The sequence below is a fragment of the Daphnia magna genome, unplaced genomic scaffold, assembly GCF_020631705.1.
Source record: "Daphnia magna isolate NIES unplaced genomic scaffold, ASM2063170v1.1 Dm_contigs021, whole genome shotgun sequence".
NCBI lineage: Eukaryota > Metazoa > Arthropoda > Branchiopoda > Diplostraca > Daphniidae > Daphnia > Daphnia magna.
Window position 1 is genome coordinate 1,068,398 of NW_025533118.1, and position 17,646 is coordinate 1,086,043.

General features: G+C 38.0%; 3 protein-coding genes, 1 non-coding gene and 1 pseudogene across 4 annotated transcripts; 3 read left to right on the plus strand and 2 right to left on the minus strand.

Annotated features, from left to right (window-relative positions):
* Window positions 1–210: 210 nt before the first annotated feature.
* On the minus strand, window positions 211–5,799 carry LOC116935512. Its single transcript, XM_032942807.2, has 8 exons — window positions 5,387–5,799; window positions 1,916–2,111; window positions 1,612–1,857; window positions 1,403–1,543; window positions 1,220–1,324; window positions 918–1,159; window positions 668–827; window positions 211–609 (listed from the first exon to the last, which is right to left on the minus strand). Exons 1-8 carry the CDS (start codon window positions 5,399–5,401, stop codon window positions 500–502), a joined length of 1,215 nt encoding a protein of 404 aa, XP_032798698.2. The 5' UTR covers window positions 5,402–5,799; the 3' UTR covers window positions 211–499.
* On the minus strand, window positions 1,962–4,736 carry LOC116935511. The gene is made up of 2 exons (XM_045180690.1): window positions 2,150–4,736; window positions 1,962–2,089 (listed from the first exon to the last, which is right to left on the minus strand). The coding sequence occupies exon 1, from the start codon at window positions 4,480–4,482 to the stop codon at window positions 2,344–2,346; it is 2,139 nt and encodes a 712-aa protein (XP_045036625.1). The 5' UTR covers window positions 4,483–4,736; the 3' UTR covers window positions 1,962–2,089; window positions 2,150–2,343.
* A 277-nt stretch (window positions 5,800–6,076) lies between the features above and the next one.
* On the plus strand, window positions 6,077–9,695 carry LOC116935510 (annotated as a pseudogene).
* A 1,213-nt stretch (window positions 9,696–10,908) lies between these two features.
* Window positions 10,909–13,229, plus strand: LOC123477368. Its single transcript, XM_045180662.1, has 8 exons — window positions 10,909–10,958; window positions 11,022–11,387; window positions 11,459–11,544; window positions 11,613–11,861; window positions 11,923–12,094; window positions 12,155–12,546; window positions 12,618–12,690; window positions 13,006–13,229. Exons 2-6 carry the CDS (start codon window positions 11,039–11,041, stop codon window positions 12,304–12,306), a joined length of 1,008 nt encoding a protein of 335 aa, XP_045036597.1. The 5' UTR covers window positions 10,909–10,958; window positions 11,022–11,038; the 3' UTR covers window positions 12,307–12,546; window positions 12,618–12,690; window positions 13,006–13,229.
* Window positions 13,230–16,871: 3,642 nt separating this feature from the next.
* On the plus strand, window positions 16,872–17,094 carry LOC116935792. The gene has a single exon (XR_004401441.2). It is a non-coding gene; the product is annotated as a small nucleolar RNA U3 (small nucleolar RNA).
* Window positions 17,095–17,646: the final 552 nt, after the last annotated feature.

The window sequence follows — 17,646 nt, forward strand, 5'->3', positions numbered from 1 at the left end:
GGACAGCCCGAAATCCGATTTGGATGTCCGACGGATGTTTTTTTTTTCCGTTTTGACCGCCCTAGACAGCGCCGTCAGACATCCGAAGGACATCCGAACGGACTTCTTACGGCTATAATCTAGACATCTAAGGGATTATTAAATATTAGGGTTATTTACTCGTTTTAAGGATTATTAAAATTAATTGTTGAAATAGATAAGACTGTTGAGTTATTATTCGATCTTTGTATTAAAACGCTTTATATGACCAGATTAAATGAACATGAAAAAAACTTTGTTGCACAACCAAATGCGGAACAGAAACTTAAAAAACAGAGAAAAAATAAAGTGAACCAAAATCATTCTTACGACAATGGAAAAAAAACATTGCAACAATATTGGGAACGGGAAACCGACTGTGACAGAAAAACGAGTAAAGAGTATAACAAAACGAAAAAAAAGAAACCAAAAACACTTTTTTTCTTCGTGAGTGGATGATAAGTGAATTGATGATAAGACTTTATAAGACAGGGACCGTGCGCGGTTTGTCTTTACAGTGTCGCAGCATGTCGATCATGGTGGATTTTACATCTGCCTCTGTAATCAATGGCGTATTACGCACCGATGCAGCTAAAAGATTAATATATTAACAAACGAAACGGAGAACGTGAATGTTTAAAATATATACCAATTATCGCTTTTCCAATGTTGGTATCGGATAGCTTTTTGTTGTTACGATGTCCGAACCAGCTGAAAGATTTGCCTAGTTCATTGGTTATTAGCCGCCGGGCGATTGATCTAACTATTGTTCTTGGGGAGTTTCCCCCTATTTTGATCAGGTGGGTTTTCTAGAAAAAAAAAAAAAAAAAAAAAAAATAAAAATAAAAAGATAAGAGAATTAACATTAAGTTTAATTTAATAAAAATAACAAACATTACCAAACGTTGGGACATGGATTTGCTTTTCAAATCGTCGTTGAATGTGTCAAAATCATGAATAGAGTTCAGGGGCAGCATTTGCATGAAATCCTCGTCGGCATCTCCATGTAACTTTTTCATGGCGACGAACGCAGTCTCCATTCGATCGAGACGATCGAGTAAAGCTGCACCAATGACGTTGTTATCGCGCGTGTCATGCCCTATGGTTACAAGGCCACGCTGAAGAAACTCGTCGCGGGACTCTAAAAGTATATTAAATATATTTGTATGAAATTTGAATAAATCTAAACGTTAAAGCTTACCTCCATTTCTGATCTCGACAAAGCTACTCCTTTTAGTCGAAGTAGAGCTACTTTTTGGATTTACAGAAACAGGTGGAGCTGTAAATGTAATGGACTTTGATGTGCCTTTTATTCAAAAAGGAAAATGGAGAATAATTTATAGTTGTTATTAATCAAATTACTATCAAGCAAACGGAATATTACTTGCAGGTGAGTAATGGTCAATGCTATCATCTGATTGCGCATCGGAATTTGAATCAGGAAGTTTAAGCACGGAGCACGATGGTAGTGCATTCCCACCATTCCCACTTTTTTTGGTCAGTATTCCAGCAACGCTCAATTTATCTTTAAAAATAATACATTAAAATAAACGCAGAGTTCATTGCAAGTAAAACTTAAATTAATTAACCTACTTAAAAGTATTTTACATGGAGGAACTGGAGGAATAGGACAACTGTCGTCATCCGAGGACGACACAATTTCCCTATATCTTGACTTCAGCTGTTTACCCTTCGAAGGGGGGAGGGAAACACTGTTGTCGAACGGGAGTTTGATCTTCCTAGATTTCCGGGTTCTCCGGTCTTTTTCATCTTCAGTTGTTGCGATGTCCTCATTTTGCACTACTTTATTTTCATGTCTTCTAGCTTCAGCATACGTTGCTAATTTTTATCAAAATTAATGCAAAGAAGAAAAGCAAAAATAAAATAGAAAAAATACCGTAGGCTTTTCTGATCCTAGCTGGATAAGACTCCCATGTTTTCTTGTTAGGTTCGTAACCTAAGTTTATAAAGCGGGACACATCCTTACACTTGGACTTAGGAGGCCACCAGCAGAATCCATCGTCGTACCATGAAATAGGAACTGCTTGCACCCACGGATCGTCGTCCGTCCCTTCCAATAATAAGAAATGGTGCTTTTCCACACAAAAAAATAACACCCGGTATAGCTCACCAGTTCATAGTATCACCCTATGTTTTGTAACATCGCACATTTATTTTACTCCCAGTTGAAATGCATTGTTACAGCGGTCTAATAGAAAAGTGTTCGCCATAAAAAAGTTTAAAAAAAAAGTTCAGACTAAAAAAAAGTAAAGTAAAATATGATTAAAATTCATTCCTCCCCCCTTCCCCCAATTGTTTCATTCCCTAAGTGTGTGCCTCCATCAAAAGAGGAAACACCGCAAACGTACCGTCCACTGCGCAAGCGTTTCCCGAAAAAATTGGCAACATGACAGCCTTGCATTTAATTTCAGTCACTGCCCACGCTTCAACTAATTCTGATATAGCCCCTACCCTATATATTTCGTACGACGACGACGGTAGAGGATAAGAGAAGAGGGAACGTTTTACTTGAAAACGCCTGCCAATAATAAAATCACCATTCTTGCCTCGAATGATATTTTCAATCAAAACAATACAAGAATCAAGAAGATAAACACAATGATCAGGTCCCTTACAACTTAGAAACCAGGGACCCAATTGCATTTCTTTAAATTGCTTGGAATGGATGAGGGGGGGAATCAAAGGGCCACTATCGTGTGGTTTTAAAAAACGTCCAGTATCTGATGATTTTGCATTGGAACACGCATTCTGGAATTGCCCTATTTCCAGTATACGTTTAACCACTTGTTGTAATGCTTGATTTGACTTGCGCAAAAGATTCTTTAAAGAAAAAAGATAATTTTCGAAAGGATAGGCTGAATAGTTTGGCAAAGCACCAAAACGCAAAACATCGTCACAAGTGTGAATCAAATTATGGACATTGAAGGACAAGAAGTATGTGCCATAAATTGATTCACATTCTCTAACAAATAAATCTAATAATTGCCTTGCATAATCATTGTGCGTTATGCAATACGCGAATGATGAAAGAATTCGCACGGCAACATGAAAAACGATAAAGTTATTATACAATCGATTAGGCAAAATCCCCAAAAGAACCACAGGACCAACACAGCTATTAAATAACCCAAATTCTGTAGCCTTGAAGCGATCAACAAACTTTAATGATCTCGTACGCCGTGCGAATTCTTTTTGAATGAATTCGCTTAAAGTTTGTAAGCGGAAGCTCATGGAGTCTATTAAAGTTTTATGAAGTCTTCTTGGGAGGGGACCTCTAATCCACGTCAATAAAAGCTTTCTCGTCACCCCCAAATCAATTAAATGCATTGGATCACCTGGGAAATCCCTCGCCACATCAAGGTAGTCTAGGTTCTCAAGAATACTATCACCATGGTGATGCTCCTGATAAACGCGATTTCTAAAGGAATAATCAGTTCTTAGAGTCGAATTTCTTTCCAAGAAAACTACCCTACCTTCAAACTCCCCTTGTTGGATACATCTCCCACAACCGAAATAACCTGTGTGGCCTTTAGTATTCAAAATGAACGAACGCGCAGGCGCGTCGCATATGAATGCGGATATTCTGAAAGATAAGCGCCTGCCATGAAAAATAAAACCACCTTCATTTAAAGCCTTAGCTTCCGAAATAAAGTCTGTAAGGTATTCTTCTGTGGAATCAGGTTTGGCATCACCATGGTAAAGTCCAATAAGAAATACTTTTCTACATTTAGCATTGGTGATTATCCCTAAAATTGGCCAAAACTGACCACCGCTGCTTTTGGAAATGGGGAGACCATCAATATTAACAAAAATGTCGACATGATCAAGAGCACTACGAGCCGGCATAACGTTTAAAACTGATTCCAGACCTTTTACAATTCCATGGTGGTAATACTTGCCGGGAGAAAGTGATTTTACATTGGCATTGCGAGGCGTTTTCAAAAGGGTTCGGCAAGTTTTTGGTAAATCTAATCCCCATTGAAATAAACGGAATATGGCTAGCAATGCATCAATTGCGTTTTGATGAACCCCCCATGTTACTGCCCATAAAGCAAGCAAGTGACGAAAATTATGCGACCCGTTGCCTTCCTCATCGTTATCACTTTCATCGGGTTGTGCACCATTGTCCCTGTCAACTATCAATTCAGAGTCACCAACATATTCAGTGTCAGAAGAATCCGGAAAAGCATCGCTATCGATAGAAAATGTATCTTCGGTAGAACCTAACACCTCGTCGTCGAAACAACTGAAAAAATCTTCAACCTCTTCTTCCTCAGCAAAATCAATGCCATTGTTGGCATTTGGAAAATTCTCTTCGTCCGACGACTGCCTTATTACTTCAATATCCTCAGCATTACGTAGACTTAAACGAAGTTGTTGTAAATCTTTCTGAATCCGACGCCTCTTTGTTCGAGCGCTCGGTAAAATTCGATTGTGACTCATGACGGAAAACAGCAAAAAGTTTGAGTGAAAAAAAATTGGTTATAAACAAGTATGAACTTGGACAATGAAAAAAAAAACCAGGAAAAAAAACACGCGCCAATTGCGAGATAAAAAATGTGGCGACGGAATGAAATAATTGCAAAAGTAGAACATAAAAAGACGATTGCAAAAAAAGGAATCGGGAATTCAAACGGAAAAGAAAAAATAAAATAGATTAAAAAGGTAAACTCCGGTTGGAAAAGTATTCAAAAGGAAAAAAAAAAAAAAAAAAAATTAGCTAAGCTAATCAATGAACCTCACCGACTCAAAAGTAAAAAAATTCTTTTCAAAAGTACATGAAAAGGCGGTTACCAGAAAAGGAATCGGCCCTTCAAATGGAAAAGAAAAAAAGATTGAAAAGGTTAACTCCCGTTGCTAAAGTAATCCAAAGAAAATATAAAATCAGCCAAACTAATCAGTTAATCTCGCCGACGTCGAAGAGCGTAACGAAAAATCCCTAAAAGAAAAAAGGACGGAATCGCAGAACGAAAACGAGTGTTACTTAATTTAAAAAATTAACACTTGAACATTATGGAAAGTACGCAAATGAAAGATGGAGACAAACGGGTAACAAGTTACCTATTCTTAAATATAAATAATTCTAAAATATTTCTAATCCTAGTCGACCTATGTCCCGACTAGGATATCTATCTAACTGAAGGTCCACTGACCTGGGCCAGACAATTGGTTTCACGACGACACTGTGAAACCAATCCCGATGCCTGTGCCCATTGAGGTGACGAGTCTCAATGCCCTTAAACTTAAATAGACAGTGTCAGCACTCGAACCGTTGCCTATCCGTTCCGAGCCCGATACACTGTGTCTGGGATCGGCCCAGCACTAGTTACATGAAAAATTTACTTACAATTTGCGAATCCATTTCACCAAGGGCGCTTCAGCAGGAACAGCGTGGGCAGCTGGGTAGGAACAGCACGCGGGAAGCTGGACAGGAAAAGCGTGCGGGCAGCTGAGCAGGAACAGCACGTGGACAACTGGGCAGGATCAGCGAGCGGCCAGCTGGGCAGGATCAGCTCGTGGGCAGCTGGACAGAAAACGCACGCGGGCACCTGGACAGGAAAAGCACGTGGGCAGCTGGGCAGGAAAAGCACGCGGGCAGCTGGGCAGGAAAAGCACGCGGGCAGCTGGGCAGAAGAAGCGTGCGGGCAGCAGAGCAGGAACGGCAAACACAATAAAAAATCCGATGGGAGGAAAACTACGCACAGTGGTCTATTCAATAAAAAAATTCCAGACACCACACACTATATACCCTCCCACAACGAGATCTAAAAACCGACTGGCTGAATTTCAGAAAACCGCATGCGAAAATATGGAATCAGTGCTGCCTTTCTTTCTTCTTCAACAATAAGTCCCTAAACACCGGTTAATTGTTTTCCGCTTTGAAAATATATTTTACAATAACTATCATTATTTATATAGTTATTATACATTAAAGATGCTTTAAATATTACTGGGAGTTTTTAAGTTTAGTCTTTAATAATAATTGTAAATAATTTATAAAGTTTTGGAAAAATATGATTGCTATTGGCTTAAGAGGCAACGATGTAGTAACGGCAGTACAATGCAGTCGGCCATTCTTCATGTTGTATTTGCCAAAGCGAGAAAGACAAAGGATATAAGGCAATTTTACCTTTACAGTTATTACAGTTGTTGTTATTATTGAATTGGAAAAAACAGCCTGTACAACAAGATCTTCACAGTTTGTTTTAGAACTTCTGGTTAATAATAATATAAATGTTGATACAAGTGTCTCAAACAGCAGCCATCAACACAGCAGCGACAAAATACTTAATTTTTGATACTTAAAAAAGGCCAGCCTACTAGATCTTTTTTTCGTACTTATTTTCTATAAGATACTTAATTTTTATAGGCTACTGAAAAATTCAGTAACTTGAGGTTAATTTTTGGAAAAAAGAGTTTGCCGTCCTAGGACGTGAACCATGGACCTTTAGATTCACTGTCTTATACTTTACCGCTGCGCCACTTCAGTTATTAATAAAAGAACTAATTTAGCTAAAAATCGTGATAAGATAGATAAAGTGATTGAAAATTTTCGAAAATTTTTTTGATACATTTACAAACATGTGATTTTGCAGCTAACCAGCTAAAGTTTTTAATACATTGAAAAGTAATGATCGTACAAAATGTATTTCATAAAATTTAAGTGGCATATATTTCAGAAATTAAAGAAAATTAACATTAAAAAATTTAAGCGTGGTTCAAAAACCCAAAAATCCCTTAGATTAAATAACTGATTTGTAGTTATAACTAGTAACTTAGTTCAGGCAACCTGTCATGAGATGGGCTTGTGTTTGCCAAAAGATAGTTAGCCTTATTGCTAAATTTAAGTTTGGTTCCTTAAGATTAACAAATGTTTTTGAGAACGAAGAAATTTTAGTCACCGATACTTGTGAAAAGGTGATGTAACCAAATATAGGGATTTTGTAAAATTGTCATTGCATATTAGACCTAGTCTACCTAACAATAGAGGCCAATATTTAACAGTACAGTCGATGCATTTCATATGATTAAAATGACTGATTGTATATGTTGACTTGAAATCAAAACCTGACCGATTGGGCACTTTCAAAGATTTGCCAGTTGTTAAACCAATGTGACATCAGTTTGCCGTTTTATTGTAATAATAAGTATTAATAGCCAAAGTCCTAATATTATTGTACAATATCATTTTAAAATATTAATTAATCCTAATTTAAAAATTGTTAGTTAATCCTAACATCAGTAATTCAGTATGCTACGCAGGATACTTTAATATTTTAAATACTTAAAAAGCATTTTGTCATACTTAAAAAAATTTTTCAATGCTTAAAATCGATAGGATAGGTATGAAATTGGGTTTCAGTAGGGGAATCAAAATTTTAAGTACCTTTTTTCAAAATCAGGTATCATTTAAGGATACTTAATTTTTTCAGTAGCTCTTTCCTACTGAAAGACCCTTAATTAAGTATTCAGTCGCTGCTGTGAAAAGAACAATTGCCAATCAATGTGTATTGAACTGAGCACAGAAAAGCCATCATCTGTAGAGTCAGTGAAGTATGTGGTTCTAAACTAACTAATTTAAAGCATACCAGTTATATATATTTATCATTCTGTTATCATGAACCAGGCAATACAGTGTGTTTTGGTGCCAAGCTTCTACAAAGAAAAATAAGAATTGGGAAGAAGCTACTTTGGTTGTTATGGACAGAGGAATAACTCTGAAGGTGCAATCACATTATTATTAATCATCTGTTTACTTGCTTATTCTATGACGATAAAAATGTATTTTCTTTTTAGAATATGGAGGGAAAGGAAAATGGCAAAGCAGTGGGATACAAACTTGCGCAGCTTCAAGACCTTGAATATGGAACGACTATTCTAAAAGTTGGTGGCTGTGAAGTTCTGGTATGCACCTTCTCCAGTTCCTCGTCCTCCAAACAAAGAATTTGTTTTGCCTTTTCTTAAAGCCGGAAACAAAGCCCACAAGTTCAATTCTACTTCAAACGAAATCAAACCCAGATATAACCTTTCCCACCCTTCAGCCCTGGTAATGCCGAGACCTCCCGTCGATATCCAGGTTTGTTTCCGAATGAAAGTCTTCCGGTTTCTCGAATGTTTCATTTTTAATTTCTTCTAAGTAGAAAGAATCGCAGCGGGGTACGGTCATAGTCGACGTCGTTGTGGATCCCTTGCTAAGCAAGCATTTGCGTCCTCACCAGCGCGATGGTGTAGTTTTCTTGTACGAATGCTTGGTGGGTTTCAAAACTCCAAACTTGTATGGTGCTATCCTAGCCGATGAAATGGGATTGGGTAAAACACTGCAATGCATCACACTCATATGGTAATACCATCAGTTTATAACTTCTTCCTGTTACCTGCCCAAAATAATGAATGTTCATGTTAATAGGATTCTTCTCAGCAAGGCCCTTACAATGGACGTCCAACCATTCAGCGTGTTTTAATCATTACGCCATCAAGCCTAGTAAAAAACTGGATAAAGGAATTTCGTCGTTGGTTAGGCAGAGAAAGGATAAACGTTTTTACTGCAGATCAGGTATCCGATTGCATTTGTTGAACTGTGGAAATTACAAATTTTGGTCATTGCAGCAAACTAGGCCAATAGAATTCTTAAAACGCCCGCTTTGTCCAGTCATGATGGTTTCGTACGAAATGCTAGTCCGCTGCTTTGACGAAGTACAACCATTTAATTTCGATCTTGTAGTCTGCGATGAAGGACATCGACTGAAAAATGCGGGCAATAAAACGTCGTCAGTAAGTTGAATTTTAATTACCATTTTTGTTTTCATGTGATTAACTTTATTGCCATCTTAGTTGTTGTCACAACTAAATACGAACAGAAAGTGCTATTGACTGGAACGCCTGTACAGAAGGATTTGAAAGAGTTTTTCACGTTAGCCGATTTTGTAAATCCTGGCATTTTAGGAAGCCTTTCCGGTACTAAGTTTGACATAACTAGGCATATCGAGTACACTTAAAATGATTTTTGTTATCTCTTTTGTTTCAGCATTCCGGCGAATTTTTGAAGAGCCAATCAATGCGCTTCAGCAACCTGAGTGCGATACAAGAGAAATAGGTGAAGGCTGTGCATCTGAGCTAGCTCACCTAGCATCGCAGTTCATTCTACGTCGCACACAGGAAGTCATGAACGCTCATCTTCCTCAAAGAGTCGAGAGCGTCATCTTTTGTAAACCAAAATATATTCAAGTAACGGATTTTATCCAAATTAAACATTTAAATCGTCGTATTTTTTTTTGTTTAAATGTAACAAAAGAATTATGAAAAATGTTGACTTAAATGTAAATTGTTATGCATTATCGTGTTATTAATGTGAAAATAAACCCATCATTGGAAAAAAATTTAAATCAATTATGTTTTTTTCAATACTTAAACAAGGTTATTAAGTCAAAATTTCTTTAAACTACATTTACATCGACAAAGTAAAGAAACTTTTTAAGGTTCTCTTGGCTGTTGCAGGGACGTCCTTAGGATCATATTTTAACACATCCATTGGACTTCAAATTTGGTCATCCGACGGACATCCCTGGAACTACCAAAAAAGGACAGGATGTATAGCGGATCTTCGGCCATGAAGCGGACGTCCGCCGGCAGAAGTGTGCTATGTGGGATGTATTTCAAATACGGATTTCAGTGAAATGTTGATGTTGTAAACAAACTAGAATAACATTACAATAAACAAAAATCCTATAGTTATTTTAGAGTGGGAAACTCAGAAATAAGTTGTGATAACTTACATAATGATTAATAGCCTTAAATGCAAAAAATAAAAAATAATATACATAATTCAGGCAAACATTTCACAGGTGAACTTCGTATAAAGTGAAACACCTAAAATGTGCCAAATTTTGGCCTCTAATGCATACCACTGTTCACCATAAGTTATATCTAGCAAAAATTTGACTTACAATTCCCTGACTTTTTGACAGGCCATGTACTATACATAAGCATTTATAATGCCTATGCCGACATGCCCCATGTTGCAATGTATCAACTTGCCCCAACCCGGGGTTTATTCAAATACAAATTTTTATTACTCCTTTATTATTGATTAAAACAAATCCATTATTACAGTTCAATAGAGGACACAATTTTCTATAAAACTAAATTTTTTAAAAATTATATGCATACCAAAAAAAGATAAAATTGATGAATACCAAGCACGCAACTATTGTGGATTTGACGCAAAAAATTTCGTTATTTTCTATTTCCTAAACTATTTGGGATAAATTTATAAAACTTTGCACAAATGTGCGCACGATAAACATCTTTGACTATGAATTATTTCAATAAAACCACTTTCACACAATTCTTCTAAATTAGGAATTGCAAACTTGTCCTCCTGCCAACTAGCCCCACTCTCCCCTACTCACAAGTCCTAATACAATACAACCAAGGGCATCAACAAATACATACCGTCACCAGATGTAACTTAAACAGTGATAAATGCAGAAATGAAAAGAGGAATAGATATAGCAACTATAATAAGCATACTACAGAGAGAAAAATACCTGTTTGAACAGACAAATGCTTTTCCTAGACAGGACACTTGAACAATTAGGCTGCGAATGCTCAACAAATCCTGAAAGTAACAGATTAGTAAAACATGAGCATTAAGCAACCACCTAAATGAACAGTTATGAAAGTTAGAAACAAAAATTAAATAGAAATTACACGAGATCACAGAATAGAAATTACTAGTAGGGGAGAGTGGGGTCCTTTTTGACACTTTTTGGTTTTCTGTTATCTCTTGAAAACCAAACTGAAAAATTTAACATAAAAACTATATAGGATTGTAGCCTAGGCTACAATCCTATATATGTAGTTACCATCAGCACCAAAGCACTTTTTGCCAGCTTCAACTTCAACAGCATCAGCTTTAGGTAATTCATTGTTTGTGTGAAATATGTTTGTAATAATTTATTCCAAATATTGATTCAATTTAGAAGAATCATCACCTGACATGTTTCGTGAGACCTACGTAAGTTTAGAAAACCAATCGCCAGTAAGCCAAATTCAAGCAAGTCAAGAACTTCTGCCAGCAAGCCCAAGTGGGTCTTCGAACTTAGAAAGCCTAGACTTGCTGACAAGTCCAAGTGGGTCTCAGAACTTACATAGCCAAGACTTGCTGGCAAGCTCAACTGGGAGTCGGAACGCCGAAAGACAAGAGACTTATTGCTCATCAGACACGGCGAAGTTGAATAGTACATCAGTTGGAGTCCAAAACAACTTGAAAAAGGCGAAAAGTAAATCTCAAGATACGGAAGATTTTGTCGACGAGACACCACAATTCATTTCATGCAATACTACAGGCAAGTTCAACATTCGTTGTGCAATCCTTTACTACTATGAATCATGTTAATCAACCCAAATTGTTGACTAGATGCCGATGTAACGGGCCTATTGTCAAGTGGTGTAAGTTCGGCGAATGCATCTAATGGTGGCTCAATGAATTGGACGAACACTAAGGTATATATGTAAAATGCGTGAATTGGAACAACAAATAACTTTCTTTTGAAATTTGTTTATTATTTCAGAAAGCAAATGTCAGCATAAATAATGGTCCATCCTATGAGCATTTGATGGTCATGAAGGCTCTTCAGCAAGTAATAGAGCTGTCAAAAAAGATTGATTTGAGAATAAGAAATATTGAAGACAAAATTGATCGGAAAATTACTCCTGAAATTGAAGGAAATAATTGGGAGGGACTTCCACTTAAAGACGTAACTGAATTTCAAGCATTTGAGAAAAAGTTATTGTCGGACCCCCAGACGTTTGATGCTGTGGTAAACTCAAAGTTTTTATTATTCCGAAAAAATCAAGTATTTTATATATTTGAATTCTAAGGTTCTTCTAGTGGAAAGATGTGGTGGCGATACTGTTGCTGAAGCGGTAACTAGGGCGTGGGATCGAATAACAACGAAGGAGTGTCGATCTGCTTGCAATTGGTGCGGAATTAAGAAAAAGGGTGTGAAGAAACATAAAATTTCAGGCTCTAAAATTGTTGATGCTGTTCACAGTAAGTTGAGGAGTATAATTTTTGAAGATTGTTAATATCTAAACAATATTTTTATTTCAGAGGGTGTCCGTAAGACACTACCAGACGCTAAGGATTCTCAGTTGGAAAAGGAAACGAAAAAACGTTTCGTACGGACTCCAGAAAAACTGAAACCAGCCAAGGCATCGTCTTCGCAAACATCACATGTTGGTGATGAAGAAGACAGCGACTGAGTTAAGATTTCAGTGAACATATATCGACATAGAATCAGCTGTCGGTGTATTCCTGCACAGGATCTCGATTGATTTATTATATTAAAAGATTCAACTAATGAAACAAAACAATCAAGAATAACCAAGAATCACATGAGTTTAAAGATAATTCAAGCTTCGAGACCAGATCAAATACTGGATTCAGTCTCATATGAAAGTCAAGAGAATTTTTTGGATATGGACTGCAAGCTGTAGACACGGGTAAAGATAATTCATGTATTATATAATATTCCTTATGCTTCGCATGTGTCTATATTGTTCTTTATTTAAAGTTAGTCATGAAGGAGGTCTTTATGAAAAGGGAGATATTTGTGATCCGGCCTCGACAGGAAAGATCTTCTACAGGTATGTTGCTCATCAATATTTATTTACAGGCTTCTGGGAAGCCAATGCAGCTACCGTTTGTGTTGCGGTTCAGTTTTACCCTTAACAATGGCCAATTCCGTCACGCTGGGCGAATTATTTTTCATAGCTTGTTTAGTTGAGGTCTACAATTTTTTCAGTACGTTAAAAAGTTTTCTTACAAGCCCATGGGCTTGTAAGAATGCTCTGAAGATGTCGCATGAGTGCACTCATGCGATACCAGCCATGCTTGATTTGCGGTTTCGTTGTCTTTCCCCTGAATATTCTGTGAACCTAACCTTATTATGAATTTTACAGGTCTTTAAGAATTACCGTCGGCTTTCCTGTCCTGATCAACACTCGTCCAATATTCTATCAATTATCACCGGAAATGCAGTTGGCCGGATGGAGTACTACTAACGGTTGTTGTGCTGTTATACCTGGCCGTCCAGTCTATAAGCAACACTGGCAAGAACATCTGATAAAATGATAAATGTTTACATCCATTGATTTGATTTAAAAAATAAACCGGTATAATCTAATCGAATTATTCTTTTATTAATTTTTTGGTTAAAAATAAATAAAATAACGGGACATACTGGAAGGGGTATTGGATAGAGAGTGTACGTACTAAGGACATACCATGTATATACTATGGGCCACAGCAGGGTATCGTATATTCATCCAACGACATCCCCAGTACATCCGGAAATGCTACCGTTGAACGTTTAACGGACGTCTCTAGAACCACTAGACAAATCCAGTTTCATCCTTGTTAGTTGCTTATTTTATATCCTATAGTTATTAAAAACAGGACATTACCAGGGCATACTGGTTCTATATCGCTCGGAGGGGAAGTATGCATATCAAGAGGGGATCCCACGGATAACGGATCCGTATATCCCAAATCCCGCTTCGGACATGTATATTACGTCCCACGGACGTACGTGTGCCAGTAGGGCTACTATCTCAGCTACTAAACAGTATTTTTTTTATGAGAAAAAATTTAGTTTAATTGTAGTAAATTGTAAAAAAGTAAGGTGGTTTTTCAATTGCCATGGTAGCAGTGCAATTGAAACGGTGTGTCGAAGCAATTGCAACTTGGGTTTTCCCACAAGGAAGCATCTTTATACCCATATAAAATCAAAATCACAATATCTCAGCAGCCACAACTGCTAGTGTGATCAAATTTTAACATTAGGTACGTTGCGATTTACAGATTTTTAAAATACACTTATTGTGTATCGTACTTAAGTTTAAAATATTTAAATAATTTAATTTTAAAAAATCCCATTAAGCTACATGCTTCTTCAAATAAATCCTAAACAGCTAATGCAAGTATTATAGTTGTGATAATATGACGATTTACGATTGTTGAAATAAATTACAGTACCCACCAAACGATTAGGTACACCCCCGTTTTTTTAGTGCATTCTAATGGCGCTACGGGTCTCAGGAAAACTTAAATATCTTTTTACTGGTAAGGACTAATTTTTTTTTTCTTTTTTTCTCTATCAGAAGAGAAAATGCTCTAAAAATTATCTTAACATGAAAAAATTGTAGGAGTTACACCCAGGGCGCTAAAGTATCGTTCACATGATTAGGTACACCACTTTTCTCCCCATAAACGCCATGTTAATACCGGCGTTTCCGAAAATATAAAAAAAACTAGTAACTTTGGGCCCGTCCAGGGCCGGGAGATAGGTGGCGCTAGCGTATTTTTAACGCTTTTTTCGCCATTTAATTCTGCCAAACTGTTAACGGTTAATTTTTGCCCGTCTACTCTTTAAGCTTTCTGCGTTCCCATTTTTTGCCCGTCGACCCATTCACTGTCTCTATCCGCAAAGGTGTCCGCCTAGTTGCCCGTCCTCCTCCTCATAGTCTGCACGTTAACCTATTTTGCTTGCCAAAACGACCGCTGTAGGTGCCCGTCGACCCACTCTTTGCTTCTGCCCGTCGATCCACTTGCTGCCTTTGCCCGTCACATCACTCACAGCCTCTGTCCGTCAACACCCTCTCTGCCCGTCGACGCACTCTTTGTCCGCCAAAACGCCCGCTGTAGTTGCCCGTCGACCCTATCGTTGCCTTGCCCGTCCGCCCCCTCATAGTCTGTGCCCGTCAACCCAATCCCTGTACCTGCCCGTCGACTCACTCACAGTCTCTGCCCGTCGACCCAATCACTGCCGGCCAAAATTTCCGCTGTATTTGCCCGTCGAATCACTCAGTCTCTGCCCGTCGTCCCACTCGCTGCCCACAAAAATGCCCAATGAAGTTGCCCGTCAACTTATATATTGCCTCTGGCTATCTAATCCCTAACAGTCTTTGCCCGTCGATCCCCTCTCTGCCCGTCAACCCTTTCTTTGCCCGTCGATCAACAATCGATCAGCAAAAATAACCACTGTAGGGGGCCCGTCGACCATATAGTTGCCTCTGTTTATCATCCTCCTCACAGTTTCTGCCCGTCAACCCACTTTCTGCCCACCAAAATGTCCGTTTTAGCTGGCCGTCCGTCGGCTCACATGCTGTCTCGTCCACCCGTCCTACTAAATGCCCATGGACTGAAAAATTGTCAATTTCCACGATTTCGTCCACCTTTCACGCATCTAGTCTTCAAAAGTCCTATCCCACCAATTCCTCCCAACGCCAGCGGCAACTTACAGCCAATCACAGGATGCGCTCATTGCAAGAGACCCAAAACTCCTCCCACATTTTTCCTTATATTTTTATAGAGTATAGATACTTGAAACCATCCTTAAATTATTTTTTTTATGCCGAACGACACGTTTTTCTTTTCTCTATTAGAATATAGTGCATGTTTTTGAATTATTCGAACTAAAAAAGTGCTTCCCTATATCCCAAAGTTGTAACACTCAAATGTTTTACAGAGAAAATTAAGATTTGTGCTTGCGCCACCAGGGGAACTGGGATCAATTTAAAGTGCTCATATTTTTTTTCTTTAAACACAGCTAGATTATTCGTATAAAAAAAATATAATTTTATCATAAGAAGAATGAATTTAATCTGTTTTGATTGTTGCTGTAATGTAAAACAACAAAAATCAATTATTTTTTATTTTATTGTTTTAATGCGAAAAATCTAGCTTTAAAAATTTTTTCAAGAAAATTCCTCTGATACGGCGCGAGAAACAATTTTTGTTTTAATTGCTCTGTGTCTCAATTGACCCCACTAAAGTAACTTAGATTAAAATTTTAGATGCAGTTTAACATATAAGTATTCAGGTCCCTCCATTTCATGCGTTTCTAAATCATTAAAATTGTATGCAAACACCACTATTCCATACGCACAAGTTAAAAACGCGGCCGAGGGCGCGAAGCACCCGACGGCCGCATAGAAACTTCAGTTGCAATTCAACAATTAGGTATTCAGATTATTATTCAGTATTATCTTTGGGCTGTGGGGATGATGTTCAGATGCAATCATGCCAATCACTTGAGCTTTAACTCTTTTACCCAATTGCAATTTTTTAGATTCAGAGATTTAGGGTGGATGTTATTGTTGTGACAGTATTTCACTTTTGAAGTAGAAACAAACCCATTGAAACTCATACTTTCCTTAATAGAAATAAAAAGAAAGAGGTTTGACTGTTTCGTCGAGGCTAATTCATGCCGTACATTCACGGGCGCGATCCTACTACTGCTCGACATGGGAACTGCTAAGTTTCCCTCCTGGCCAATTTTGCTCCTCCTTAGCTAACCTGCACCCATTAAATTCCTTCAATGTGTCCATGTTGATGCCGAGCTTAGTGCGGACGCCTGATCAACATGCACGGTCACGAAGTAGGAGTCCCCATCTCAAGTCATCCACACTATCAAGCCACCCAGAAGCAGGATTACAGATGCGTGCCACACATCCAGCTGAAATATTAATGTCTGGCGATCGATTGTATTTCTAGGATGAAGCGCGATATAAGAAATTGGCGAGTGACCATCAACAAATTGCTTTTAATTTCCGCCGTGCTCTAAATACCGTCGAAGTTTTGCAATTTCAGCTGTTTGTATTGAATGAACAAAACGCGCCGTGTCGTTGTGTAGCGCTTCTCGACATAATTCACTTCTAGGACGAACTCGTAAACCATAAAAACCACGTTATTTTACGAATAGATTCATTAATGCGGTTTCATTTTGCATAATCGATTTATTCTCTTGCAAGTTTACTTCAACTCTAAGATCATACTTCACAGGATCATTTCTGTAGTATATCTTGACTTGTTTCCCACCAGAAACATTTCTCCACTCAACCCGCGATGACGAATAATGACGCTGGCTTCTGAGAGTGAAACAGGTTGCGATCGTAGCCACTTGCGTGGTATCTGCTCGTAGCCATTGAGGACCGTTTCCGATGTTCCCCTGTGGCACACTGGAAGGAAACCGGCGTTTTCAGAGCGGTACTTTAGCAAAGCATAGAAAAATGAACTTACTGATTTCTTTGATATCCGCGTAAAACGTTGAACCCAATGGTCTCGTTTCTTTAGCGTTTCGTGTTATCGATATCAAAATAGCCAACGTTTCCATTTGTAGATTTCATTGATCGAATCCTGTGCCCTTTAATAAGAATTTCGCACATTGGCAGGCGTAGTATTTCAAATATGTGACGTTCGCTAATGTCTTCACGTAACATTTCTTCCTGTTGTTCGTTGCTGTCTCTGCGTAACATTAACTTGGTTGCTGCAAAAACAGCTGCGTTACGTATTCCAGGATTCTTTCCAACATGTTTTCTGATGCATACCTGCTGCATTGACAGTTTAAAGTGTGCAGAGTTTGCTACTAGATGGAGTTGATTGACTCAAATGGATAGTGCACTGCAATCACCAGCTTCACATATAATATAATATTCGAAAGTTTAGCCTAATAATCTATTTGTATCAAAAGAGAAGATAAAAACTAATGAACTGTATTGGCTTTCAACAGTGCCAGGCAGGGTTCTAGCAACAGCCGGATT